Source organism: Bos javanicus, chromosome 17 (genome assembly GCF_032452875.1).
Source record: "Bos javanicus breed banteng chromosome 17, ARS-OSU_banteng_1.0, whole genome shotgun sequence".
NCBI lineage: Eukaryota > Metazoa > Chordata > Mammalia > Artiodactyla > Bovidae > Bos > Bos javanicus.
Window position 1 is genome coordinate 51,472,512 of NC_083884.1, and position 12,864 is coordinate 51,485,375.

The 12,864-nt window shown below is 47.2% G+C and overlaps 1 protein-coding gene and 1 non-coding gene across 2 annotated transcripts; both read left to right on the forward strand.

The window, feature by feature from the left end:
- Nucleotides 1–2,027: 2,027 nt before the first annotated feature.
- TRNAA-UGC (transfer RNA alanine (anticodon UGC)) lies at nt 2,028–2,099 on the forward strand. Its single transcript has one exon. It is a non-coding gene; the product is annotated as a tRNA-Ala (tRNA).
- A 6,462-nt stretch (nt 2,100–8,561) lies between these two features.
- UBC (ubiquitin C) lies at nt 8,562–12,631 on the forward strand. The gene is made up of 2 exons (XM_061384544.1): nt 8,562–8,893; nt 9,818–12,631. The coding sequence occupies exon 2, from the start codon at nt 9,821–9,823 to the stop codon at nt 12,575–12,577; it is 2,757 nt and encodes a 918-aa protein (XP_061240528.1). The 5' UTR covers nt 8,562–8,893; nt 9,818–9,820; the 3' UTR covers nt 12,578–12,631.
- Nucleotides 12,632–12,864: the final 233 nt, after the last annotated feature.

Sequence of the window (12,864 nt, forward strand, 5' to 3'; positions counted from 1 at the left end):
CCAGATGCCAGATCACAGAGATACCAGATCACTGAGAGCCTTAAAGGCCGCAGTTAGGAGTATGGTTTTGATTCTAAGTTTTACACAGAGAGGAAACGTGATTGGACTTGTCTGGAGCAGAGCACTCAGGGACACCTACTGAACTGACTGCTGCTGCTGCTAAGTCGATTCAGTCGTGTCCGACTCTGTGCGACCCCACAGACGGCAGCCCGCCAGGCTCCCCCGTCCCTGGGATTCTCCAGGCAAGAATACTGGAGTGGGTTGCCATTTCCTTCTCCAATGCATGAAAGTGAAAAGTCAAAGTGAAGTCGCTCAGTCGTGTCCGACTCTTAGCAACCTCATGGACTGCAGCCTACCAGGCTCCTCTGTCCATGGGATTTTCCAGGCAAGAGTACTGGAGTGGGGTGCCACTGCCTTCTCCTACAACCCCTCAACTGGCTTCCGAGCCAGGTCCAGAATACCTCTGCCTAAGCCACCATCCTCTTCCTTTCTGCAGGTAAGGTCGCTCTTGTGGTTGTCCCCTTGAGCTACGGGAATAAGGTCAGACGATGGCTTTCTACAGAGCCCCATTCCACACCTCACCCCAGTGCCCTCATGTTCTTTCTCTGTTTCACCAAACAGCATCAGCAAAGCATCAGTCCACACATGGGGTGATTATGCAAAGCAATAGGCCTTTGCTGGAGTTCAAATAACAGCATTTTTAATAATGAGAACTGGCATTTTAGGGTACGGGTCTTGTACCAGGCACTGTTCTAAACCTTCTCTGTGTGAAGGAGACATGTCATTTGACATCCCTTATATGTGGAATATAAAAAGAAATGATACAAGTGAACTTACTCACAGAACAGAAAGAGATTCAAACTTAGAAAATGAACTCATGGTTGCCACAGGGAAGGGATAGTTAGGGAGTTTGGGAAGGTCATGCACACAGTATATATTTTAAATGGATAACAATCAAAAGCCTATTGTACAGCACATGGAGCTCTCTTCAATGTTATGTGCTGGCCTGGACGGGAGGGAGCTTTGGGGGAGAATGGGTACATGTACGGCGGCCTCCCTTCACTGTTCACCTGAAACTAACACAACATTGTCAATTGGCTATAACCCAATACAAATTGTTTCTGGAGTCAAAATAAAAATGAAAAAATAATTAAAAAGATCAACCTTCTCTGTGTAACTCATTCAATGGTCACAATCACTCTATGAAGTAGTTACTATTCAAATCTCCATTTCACAAAGGAGGCCCGGAGAGGTAAGGTAATGAAATCACAGCTGCTGGCTCCAGTGTCCTGGGTACCAGTTCATTTGGACTTTACTGTGAAGAGTTTCAGGTATCCACAGACTGGAAGAGAGATGATCAGTTGAGGATTGAGGTAGCAGGGTATTTTCAGGTGTGTTCTGCACATCATTGTAAGTGACTCTTTCTGCCAGGAAATCTCAAGTGCTGGTGGGAAAAGGTGAAGAAGCCTGTTTTCTGCATTCTCCTTGTCTCTCACCTAACCGGTGAATGGCAACTTGTTGACTTGAAGGACACTCCATTTTCATCGAAGTATAGTTAATTTACAGTGCTGTGTTAGTTTTAAGTGTATAGCAAAGTGATTCAGTCATATATATATATATATTCTTTTTCAGTTATACATAGATAAAAATATAAGTCACTGAAAGTTGGAATGATTGTAAAGAACAAGAAACCAGAGATTTCTGGGTGGGGGTACAGTGGGGGCAAGTCCTTATTCGTTGGAAAGAAACTCTATTTTCCTCTCCTTCTTTTCTGATTGTGAGGAGCAACATTCACAAATAGGCCTGTCTCCCTTTGGTTCTTGGTTCTGGTATCAGTTAGAATTTCGGCTGTAGAGCTATGAACCACAGGCCTAGTTCAGAAACATAAAAGTCAAGTCCGGATTTATTTCGGTTTGTTTTTGCTAAACTGGAAACCCATGTAAATATACAAACTTTTATTTGAAAAAAAAAAAAATCTAAAGAATAGACTATAGCAGAGAATTTCAGAAACCATATCAAGGAGGGAGGGGGATGTAGCTCAGTGGTAGAGCGCATGCTTTGCATGTATGAGGCCCCGGGTTCGATCCCCGGCATCTCCACTACAGTGTCCTTTATTCTTCTTTGTGATTTCATTTTACTTCAATTTACGCAAGTGTTCACCATACAAACACCTCGGATGTGATTATAACACGTGGTATTACACTCAATCCTAAAGGATCAGCCCTGAATATTCATTTGAAGGACTGATGCTGAAACTCCAATACTTTGGCCACTTGATGTGAAAAATAGACTCATTAGAAAAGACCCTGATGCTGGGAATGACTGAAGGCAGGAGGATAAGGGGATGACAGAGGATGAGATGGTTGGATGGCATCACTGACTCAATGGACATGAGTTTGAGCAAACTCTGGGAGATGGTGAAGGACAGGGAAGCCTGGCGTCCCGCAGTCCATGGGGTCACAAAGAGTTGGACAGGACTGAGGGACTGAACTGATTACTCCCCCAGTCACTACCTGAAAATGAGATTTTTACAATAGATGTGACCTCCCCTTGCTTAACTCCCTAACACTCCCAAAGTAATTTTGTTAGAAGAGGCAAAAGGAAACAGTTACAAGAAACATGTCAAGGCAAAACCTAAGGTGATGACTGAAACCACGGCAAAAGTGAGAACAATCATTTAGGGAGTTTACCCCCTGCTTCCTGGCATTTGACTGCAGTTAGAGGCCTGGTGACTCATTCCAGGCCGTGAGACGGCAAGCTTGGAAGTCCTTCAAAGGTCTGAGCGACTGTGCTGGCCTTTGCCCTTTTTTCTGCTCTCAGTAACGACCATTTTTCAAAGGCAGCCACCCAAAAGGAAACCAGCAGTTCGAGGAGGTGGCATTTTGCTTCCCGCTTCCTCCCTAACAGGCCACAGATGAATGCATGAATGGCTCTGGTGCACAAACCTTTTCAACCTATATTTGTACACTGTACTTTATCATTAAAAATAAAAGCTATTTTATTAAAAGAAGGGATCCTGTTGCACTCTGTGGGGTTGGCGGTTCTTTGCAGTAATAACGAATTTGTCAGCCATCAAATCCTTTCTCTCATTTGATCTGACCTCATATTTTAAATCATAAGAACAGCTCAGCTTAGAGCTGGCGGGATCTGACTCTGCACAGCCCTCATGTTTTGAGATGAAACTGAAATTCATGAAATGACTCACCAGTTGGGGTGTGAAATACCGGTGACAGCTTCTCTTTGTAAGGAAATTCCATGAAGGTTATTTCTCCCTAAATGTCAACAAGGTTTTAAGAGATTAAAAAAAAAGTTGAGATTAAAGTTATCAGACCTCACACGAAATGAATCATATGCTTCTGTTTTATTGTGTATCTTATGATTAATATTTCTAATGGCACAATGATAAAGAAAAAAACACCATAAGGAAGAAAGAACAAGGCTTGTGCTGGGAAATGGAGCTTTCTAGAAAAGATGTCTTGAATCTTTGGGAAAAAAAAAATGTTTTCCAATCATTAGATCTGGTTTCACAATTAAAAAAAAAATCAAAGCCCTTTTTCTGAGGTACCAAAAGTAGTCACATTCATGGGACTGCCCTTATGGTCCTCTGGGTAAGACTCCATCCTTCCACTGCAGGGGGCAGGGGTTTCATCCCTCACCAGGGAACTAACATCCCTGCATACACTCTGCCAGGAGTTAAAAACAAACAAAAAACCAGTCAGATTCATGGAGACAGAAGGAATGATGGTGGCCAAGGATTGGGCGTGAAGGATTAGCGTTAGTGTTTAATGAGTACAGAGTTTCAGTCTTGCAAGATGAAGAGTGGAGACAGATGGTGGTGATGGTTGCACGTGAACTGAAAATTGAAGGGTAGTAGAATATACCACCCGAAAATATGTTCCTTTGATATTATTTTGAGCCATTGGCACTTGAAAAACAGCAAAGCAAGGTTTTCACTGAACTCCCCTTATCTGCCCAAACACAGATCCTTCAAAAGGAACTCAGTGGTCCTAGATCCTCTTACCAAGAGTTTAACTAACCAGAGAAGATGGCTTTTGACATAGGAGAGACTAAAATGACACTGAACTTTGTCACAAACTATCATATCTCTATCTATTCTTCTGTTCTCCCAGTAAAAATCATTTACTCTCCCTTAAGAGACCTTTCTATATTAAGAGGATGTGCGTGTGTTAGTTGCTTTGGGACCCCATGGACTGTAGCCTCTCAGGCTCCTCTTGCATGGAATTCTCCAGGCAAGGATACTGGAATGGGTTGTCATTGCCTTCTCCAGGTGATCCTCCTGACCCAGGGATCAAACTCCGGTCTCCAGCACTGCTGGCATATTCTTTACCATCTGAGACACCTGGGAAGCCTGTTAAAATGGTATGTAAGCCTAAATTCTAAAGTCTCCTCTCTGAGTGACACATTTTCCCTCTGGAGTATCTCCCTAACATACACGAGGTGTGCATGTTAATAAACTATTGGTTTTTTGTCTGTAATATCTCTTGCTAAATCTTTCATTACAGGTGTTTTGGCTAAGAACTCAGAAGGGTAAAAGGAAAATAATTTTTCCTCCCCTGCAATATACTTAACACTACTGACTTGTACACTTAAAAGTGGTTAAGAGGATATATTCTGTGTGTATTTTGCCACAATCTAAAAACAACAAATTAAAACACAAAACAAAGCAAAGACCCAATAAGTTAACTAACTGCTTAACATTCCTATACTAGGCAAAATTGGGGACTGGAACTTCAGTATGATTTTCTCACTGGTGGGTTATGAAATGGGTTGTTTTGAAGCTGGGCAAGTTCGTGTTCTGCCCACACAATGCAAATGCACACATGTACGCAGGGAAAGGAACAGAGTCTCTAGGGCTTCTTTTTTTCCCCCAAGCAGTAGGTTTCCTTGACTTCCTTTTATAGTTATATAACTGATGACACTGCAAGGCAAAACTTTCCCGTTTAGCTCTCCGATTTCACCCTCTCTCTTGGGAGGAAAATGTTTGTTGGTTATTTTGTGGACATTCTCATGATGCTGAGTTAAGTCCCATACAGTGTTGTGACCTTCAAGGGGGACTGAATCTGTTGGGGGAAGGAGGAAAGGCAGGCAGTCCAATCTCCTGCAGCCCAACACCCAGGCCCTTTGTGAGCTCAGCTCATCACACGCTCGTGCCTGCCTGCCAATTCTGCCTTGTTGCTGGGCCTCTGTCACTCTTCCATTGGTGCCAGCTCTGAAGCAATCCTTTCTGGGGTGCTTGCAAAGGACGGATAAGTGGGTGGAAGAAACTGAAAATGGATCCAGTGACTCATCCTGCTTCTGGCATGTTCTAGCACATTGCTTTCTAGGTCAGGGGATTTTAGGAGCGTGACTTGGATTACTGAATCCAAGTGGGACATTTAAATCTTGGGAGCCCTTCTCAGCAAAAAGAAAAGCAGTTGTAACAACAACAATAATCCTCTGTAGATCAGGGTTTGTCAACACAGTGGATTACTGACATTGGGGGCCAAGTTAATTCTGTATCGTGGGGGAATGTTCACTGCAGATTGTTTAGCAGCATCCCTGGCCTTTCTCACTAGATATCAGTGGCACCCCTCAACCCCAACAGCATAGTGTGACCACCAAAAATGGCTCCTGGGAATTGCCTGGAAGTCCAGTGGTTAGAACTTGTGCTTTCACTGCTGTGGCCTGGTTTCAATCCCTGGTTGGAGAACTGAGATGCTATAAGCCTAGTGCTGGGACAAAAAAAAAAAAAGGTCTCTAGACATTGTCAAATGTCCACCCAGGGGCCAAATCTCCCGTGGTTGAAAACTACCGCTCTGGAGAAATAGCAGCCACCTGTCTTTGGAGAGGTCATTTTTCTCTCCCCTCCCTCTTACCTCAGGGCTAGACCTTGGGCAAATTTTTATTTCTATTTGCTTCAACCAAACCCACAATTAGACTTAAATTAGAGACTGCAAAGGTATTGGGCAGAGAACTCTTCTGATAGAGACAACATCCGTGTTTTCAGTTCATAAGAATATAGTTTTCTCTTTGGAGATAACCCCTGGCCTATTCCCGCCTCCCCTCCCCTCCCCCTCCTTTGAGCCTCTCTTCTCTCTCCTCTTTATCCTTCTTTCCTCCCATGTCTCTGAAATCAGGCCTGTTTTTCTCTGTACCTTTTGGATTCTAAAAAAAATTTGTGACTCAGGCTTTAAACAGCATGAATCACAAGGCTTGCAGCAAAGGAACAGCCCAAAGCAAACAGGGTGTGGTTTGAAGCCAGGCCTGGTCATCTGAGAAAGAACCTCACCTTTTTGTTCTTCTGTAAATTTCTTTCTGAAATTTAGGGAGCCTGGCGGGGAGGGAACAAAAACAAAAACTTAGAGCCTCAATGTTTTGTTCCTTTAAATCCCCTTTCCAAAAATTTAGAAATAACTTTCACAGAAATCTGTATTAGAAGTCGTTGTGAAACCACAGAAATGTGGTTTGCAGGGAGAAGGGGCTCCAAGGAGCTCCAGTTCTGTAAGTTTCAGTACAGAAAAAAATTTGGTGAGAGGCAAAGTGATAAATAAAAAGTGATTTATTAGACTAAGATGATTGTAAGGCTTACAAGTGGCTGGGTGAGAGGTGCTGCACGCCAGGTACTTAGTGGGCTACAGTTTTATAATCAAAAGAAAATTGGGGAGGGGGAGAAAACCATCTTCCTCATTCTCACGTAGACATAAAGCTTCCATCATCAGTTCCTCCTCCACATCGGGCAGTGTAGTTTTCTTATCCCTAAGTGGTCGAGTCAGGATGGTCATGGCATGACAGAGATGAGCAAAAAAAGGTGGTAACATATACTAAAAATGGTAAAACACATCAGGTTTCAGTATAATGTCACCCTTTCTTTATATTTTTTAGTGTGCCCAGAGGAGCATGTCCTAGGAATCAATGTTATTGAGCTCAGTGGGCAGGATGTCGGTCTCATTCTACCATTGTTTCATTGGTTTGGGGGCCTGCCTGATGCTTCTGTTGCATGGTTTTATTGCTGAGAAAGCCTGCTTGCTTTCATGGTTAAGTATAGCTGCTTTCTTGAGTGAAAGACCCCTTAATTTATAAGGATCTCCCTTACTCTTTTCTCTTATAACCCCTTAGGGGATTAACTATTTAATCACCAACTTTGTCTCTTAGTCCCTAGGGTCTACTAACATGAAAAATGACATTTTAAATTTTAACTTCCCAGTAATAAACTCATCCTGAAAAATGTTAAAAATTGACAGAGGCTGTTAAGAAAACTGCTTGGATCTTTTTCGTAACTACATATATATGGGTTACCAAAGAAAATATATACCAGTTTTGTTTTTATTCACATTTTATGTATAATCTTTAAATTATGTAATACAGGAATGCAGTCTTTTCCTAATGGCAGAATATTTCTTAGTTGGTTGCCTCTTTTTCTATATACATATATTTTTGAAGGCGTTAGTGGTAAAAACTTAAAAACACTCTCTCTCATTTATAGAAATAGGAAATATTCTAGAAGAGTCCAGAAAGAACAGTAGCTGGGGAATTGCAGACAGGAGGAAGATTTTTCACTGTAAATTTCATGTAAACATGTTAAAAGTGTTTTAAGGTTTCATCATATTCATATGGTTTAAATACGTTTAAAAATCTGCTACAGAAATGACATAGAAATCAACCACAAAATACATTGTCATAAAAAATAAAAAAGACTAACTGGTAATCCTTTTACCCAAATGAAATTTGACTATAGAATTAAGTTTTATGTTTGGGATATTAATTTCACCCCCAGGAATAAACAGGACTTAGATTCAATTAATATCTTTTTAAAGTCTTGGGCTTAAACAGGTTTGATTTTTGATTTCTGAGCTCAAATAAATATCAACAGAATTCAAATCCTGACGCCTCCCTGTTTACAAATGAAGCACAAACCAGGAAGCCTAAAGAGCAATCTGGAAAGTTCTATCAGCTTCCAGGTCCAGCTCAAAGAGTTTTACACAGCTGTGTGCAATTTGTGCTTTTCTTTTCAAAATTCAATGTACACCCGCCATAGGGATTTCTCCCTTGGAAACTTATTTTTTATTCCTGTTCGGAGGAATTCCTGAGGGTTCTGACGACCTGTCTGAGGCGAGCTTTAGACCGTAGCCCTGATATTTGCCGAGTCATTCACCTTGTCCCGGTGCCCGCCCGGTGGGGGACGGGCTCGGCCGCCATAAATTGGGGGCTGGACCCCCAGGGAGGCCTCGCGACGGGCTGAAGATAAGGGGGTTAGGGAAATACTGTCGTTGTCTAAAGTAGATCCAGAATAAAGACCCCTCTTTATTCGCGAGGTGGGGGGAGGGGCAGGGAGGCGTCCGCGCCTGGGGACCCGGACCCTGGCTTGGCGTGAGGCGCTTGACGGGACCACTGTCCGCCTAGGGCGGGTCTCGCGAACGGCGGGACCCGTCCGGGCTGAGAGGAGGGGGTAACGGGTCCGGTTGGCTGGACAGCCCATTCCGGACGCCCAGATAAATCCGTGCCGGGTTTTCGCGCCTGCCGCTCCCCGCCTCCTTCCGGGCAAGTCGAGGTCCGGCTGCTTCCGATGTCTTCTGTTCAACGAACGCGCTGATCCCTCCGCTCGGCCGCTCAGGACGGCCGCCCGCTCCCTAGCAGAATCGGTCCCAAAGCCCCAGTCTTCATAAGAGAGCGTCTTAAGAGGAGAATGAGTCGATTCTTGGGGACTGCTTTTCTCTTTAGAGGGTGGGAGGCCTGCGAAAAGTAGTCCCTTCCTGGCTTTTTGCGGAAGAATCCATCGGGGTGGGGTTACCCATGACTATATAAGGAAGCCCCGGGTGTGGCGCAGGCAGTTGCGTCCGGACCGGGAGTTCAGTCTTCGTTCTTCTGTGTTCGCTGCTGACACCACCACTAATTGGTGAGGAGGGGTCCCGGGGGTCTTGCGGCCGCGCAGCCGCTGGGGACGCGGGTGGTTCACCGGCCTACTGCGGGCCGAGGGGCATTCGGGGCCTACAATTCCCCCGGGCGCGCGAGCAACAGGGTGGCCCTGAGGGGTAGGAACGCGGCAAAATGGCGGCCGTCCCTGATCCCTCAGTGGGAGAAGGCAGGCTCTGAAGGTGGTTCTGAGGTGGGACGCGAGGATGGGGGGTAGGGAGGGGACTGCGAGTGTCAAGTGAACGCGAGAGGCCCGTAATCTCTCCATGGCGGCGGGATTCAGCTTTCTGGGGGACGAGGGTTGAGTGACGTGTGAGGGAGTCGAATATTAGGTCACGGTTTGACAGGTGCGACTACTCGATTTCCCGTCGCAGTGGTGGTGGTGGTGTTCAGTCGCTCAGTCGTGTCTTACTTTGCAAGCCTATGGGCTACAGCACGACAAGCTTTCTTGTCTTTCGGGGGCTACTTACTGCAGACGCCACTGAGCCGTCCTACGCCCGCGATGGGGGAGGGGACGCGCTGGCCACCGCAGTTAGGAGACATCAGCCCTTCTGTGGGCTCATAATCTAGGGTGGGGCCATCTCCCGGCGTGTATGTGGGGAGGTGTTTACTCGTCTTGGGACACAGGGTTTGGGCCTGGGGTGGACGCTGCAGTGTTGACAAAGGACAGACATCCAGTGAGGGGGGAGGATAAGTGAGGCCCATTAATTGATTTGGGTCAGGCTTCTCTGCTTCTCTCTCTTAAGTACCTGAAACTGTTGTTGAGCTTTTTAAGCTTGTGAGTTGTTGGGCAAGTTAGTTGTTTGGCTGGTACGTAGTGAAGTTTTTAACATTAGGCGTTGGTTGAGCCGTGAATTAACTGCTAAATGGTGGGGCTCTTTTTTGTGTTACTTTTTTGTTCCAACAGACAATGCAGATCTTTGTGAAGACCCTCACTGGTAAAACCATCACTCTGGAGGTGGAGCCCAGTGACACCATCGAGAACGTCAAGGGGAAGATACAAGAAAAAGAAGGCATCCCCCCAGACCAGCAGAGGCTGATCTTTGCCGGGAAACAGCTGGAAGATGGCCGCACCCTGTCTGACTACAACATCCAGAAAGAGTCCACTCTGCACCTGGTCCTCCGCCTCAGAGGTGGGATGCAGATCTTCGTGAAGACCTTGACCGGCAAGACCATCACCCTGGAGGTGGAGCCCAGTGACACCATCGAGAACGTCAAGGCCAAGATCCAAGACAAAGAAGGCATCCCCCCAGACCAGCAGAGGCTGATCTTTGCCGGGAAACAGCTGGAAGATGGCCGCACCCTGTCTGACTACAACATCCAGAAAGAGTCCACTCTGCACCTGGTCCTCCGCCTCAGAGGTGGGATGCAGATCTTCGTGAAGACCTTGACCGGCAAGACCATCACTCTGGAGGTGGAGCCCAGTGACACCATCGAGAACGTCAAGGCCAAGATCCAAGACAAAGAGGGCATCCCCCCAGACCAGCAGAGGCTGATCTTTGCCGGGAAACAGCTGGAAGATGGGCGCACCCTGTCTGACTACAACATCCAGAAAGAGTCCACTCTGCACCTGGTCCTCCGCCTCAGAGGTGGGATGCAGATCTTCGTGAAGACCTTGACCGGCAAGACCATCACCCTGGAGGTGGAGCCCAGTGACACCATCGAGAACGTCAAGGCCAAGATCCAAGACAAAGAGGGCATCCCCCCAGACCAGCAGAGGCTGATCTTTGCCGGAAAACAGCTGGAAGATGGCCGCACCCTGTCTGACTACAACATCCAGAAAGAGTCCACTCTGCACCTGGTCCTCCGCCTCAGAGGTGGGATGCAGATCTTCGTGAAGACCTTGACCGGCAAGACCATCACCCTGGAGGTGGAGCCCAGTGACACCATCGAGAACGTCAAGGCCAAGATCCAAGACAAAGAGGGCATCCCCCCAGACCAGCAGAGGCTGATCTTTGCCGGGAAACAGCTGGAAGATGGCCGCACCCTGTCTGACTACAACATCCAGAAGGAGTCCACTCTGCACCTGGTCCTCCGCCTCAGAGGTGGGATGCAGATCTTCGTGAAGACCTTGACCGGCAAGACCATCACCCTGGAGGTGGAGCCCAGTGACACCATCGAGAACGTCAAGGCCAAGATCCAAGACAAAGAGGGCATCCCCCCAGACCAGCAGAGGCTGATCTTTGCCGGGAAACAGCTGGAAGATGGCCGCACCCTGTCTGACTACAACATCCAGAAGGAGTCCACTCTGCACCTGGTCCTCCGCCTCAGAGGTGGGATGCAGATCTTCGTGAAGACCTTGACCGGCAAGACCATCACCCTGGAGGTGGAGCCCAGTGACACCATCGAGAACGTCAAGGCCAAGATCCAAGACAAAGAGGGCATCCCCCCAGACCAGCAGAGGCTGATCTTTGCCGGGAAACAGCTGGAAGATGGGCGCACCCTGTCTGACTACAACATCCAGAAAGAGTCCACTCTGCACCTGGTCCTCCGCCTCAGAGGTGGGATGCAGATCTTCGTGAAGACCTTGACCGGCAAGACCATCACCCTGGAGGTGGAGCCCAGTGACACCATCGAGAACGTCAAGGCCAAGATCCAAGACAAAGAGGGCATCCCCCCAGACCAGCAGAGGCTGATCTTTGCCGGAAAACAGCTGGAAGATGGCCGCACCCTGTCTGACTACAACATCCAGAAAGAGTCCACTCTGCACCTGGTCCTCCGCCTCAGAGGTGGGATGCAGATCTTCGTGAAGACCTTGACCGGCAAGACCATCACCCTGGAGGTGGAGCCCAGTGACACCATCGAGAACGTCAAGGCCAAGATCCAAGACAAAGAAGGCATCCCCCCAGACCAGCAGAGGCTGATCTTTGCCGGGAAACAGCTGGAAGATGGCCGCACCCTGTCTGACTACAACATCCAGAAGGAGTCCACTCTGCACCTGGTCCTCCGCCTCAGAGGTGGGATGCAGATCTTCGTGAAGACCTTGACCGGCAAGACCATCACCCTGGAGGTGGAGCCCAGTGACACCATCGAGAACGTCAAGGCCAAGATCCAAGACAAAGAGGGCATCCCCCCAGACCAGCAGAGGCTGATCTTTGCTGGGAAACAGCTGGAAGATGGCCGCACCCTGTCTGACTACAACATCCAGAAGGAGTCCACTCTGCACCTGGTCCTCCGCCTCAGAGGTGGGATGCAGATCTTCGTGAAGACCTTGACCGGCAAGACCATCACCCTGGAGGTGGAGCCCAGTGACACCATCGAGAACGTCAAGGCCAAGATCCAAGACAAAGAGGGCATCCCCCCAGACCAGCAGAGGCTGATCTTTGCCGGGAAACAGCTGGAAGATGGCCGCACCCTGTCTGACTACAACATCCAGAAAGAGTCCACTCTGCACCTGGTCCTCCGCCTCAGAGGTGGGATGCAGATCTTCGTGAAGACCTTGACCGGCAAGACCATCACCCTGGAGGTGGAGCCCAGTGACACCATCGAGAACGTCAAGGCCAAGATCCAAGACAAAGAGGGCATCCCCCCAGACCAGCAGAGGCTGATCTTTGCCGGGAAACAGCTGGAAGATGGCCGCACCCTGTCTGACTACAACATCCAGAAAGAGTCCACTCTGCACTTGGTCCTGCGCTTAAGGGGAGGTGTTTTAAGTTCTCCCTTTTAAGCTTTCGATAAGTTACATTGCACTTTTCTTTCAATAAAGTTGTTGCATTCCAAATAGTGTAATTTATTTATTTAGTTAGGGGTGGGTTAGAGTTCAAGGTTTTTGTTCTACCAGATGTTTTAGTAGTAATCTGGAGGTAAGAAATGTCAAGAAAACATGGCCTTAATTAGAACTGTAGTGGGTGAGTATAAATAAAAAATTTGGAGGTTGTAGTTAGAATTCTCCATATGTACACTCATATGTAGATCTACTTATAAGCTACTGATTTTTAAAAGCACACGTTTGGG

Bases quoted from the DNA above. Each gene is read 5' to 3' on its own strand.
- UBC (XM_061384544.1), top strand. From the start codon at position 9,821: ATGCAGATCTTTGTGAAGACCCTCACTGGTAAAACCATCACTCTGGAG.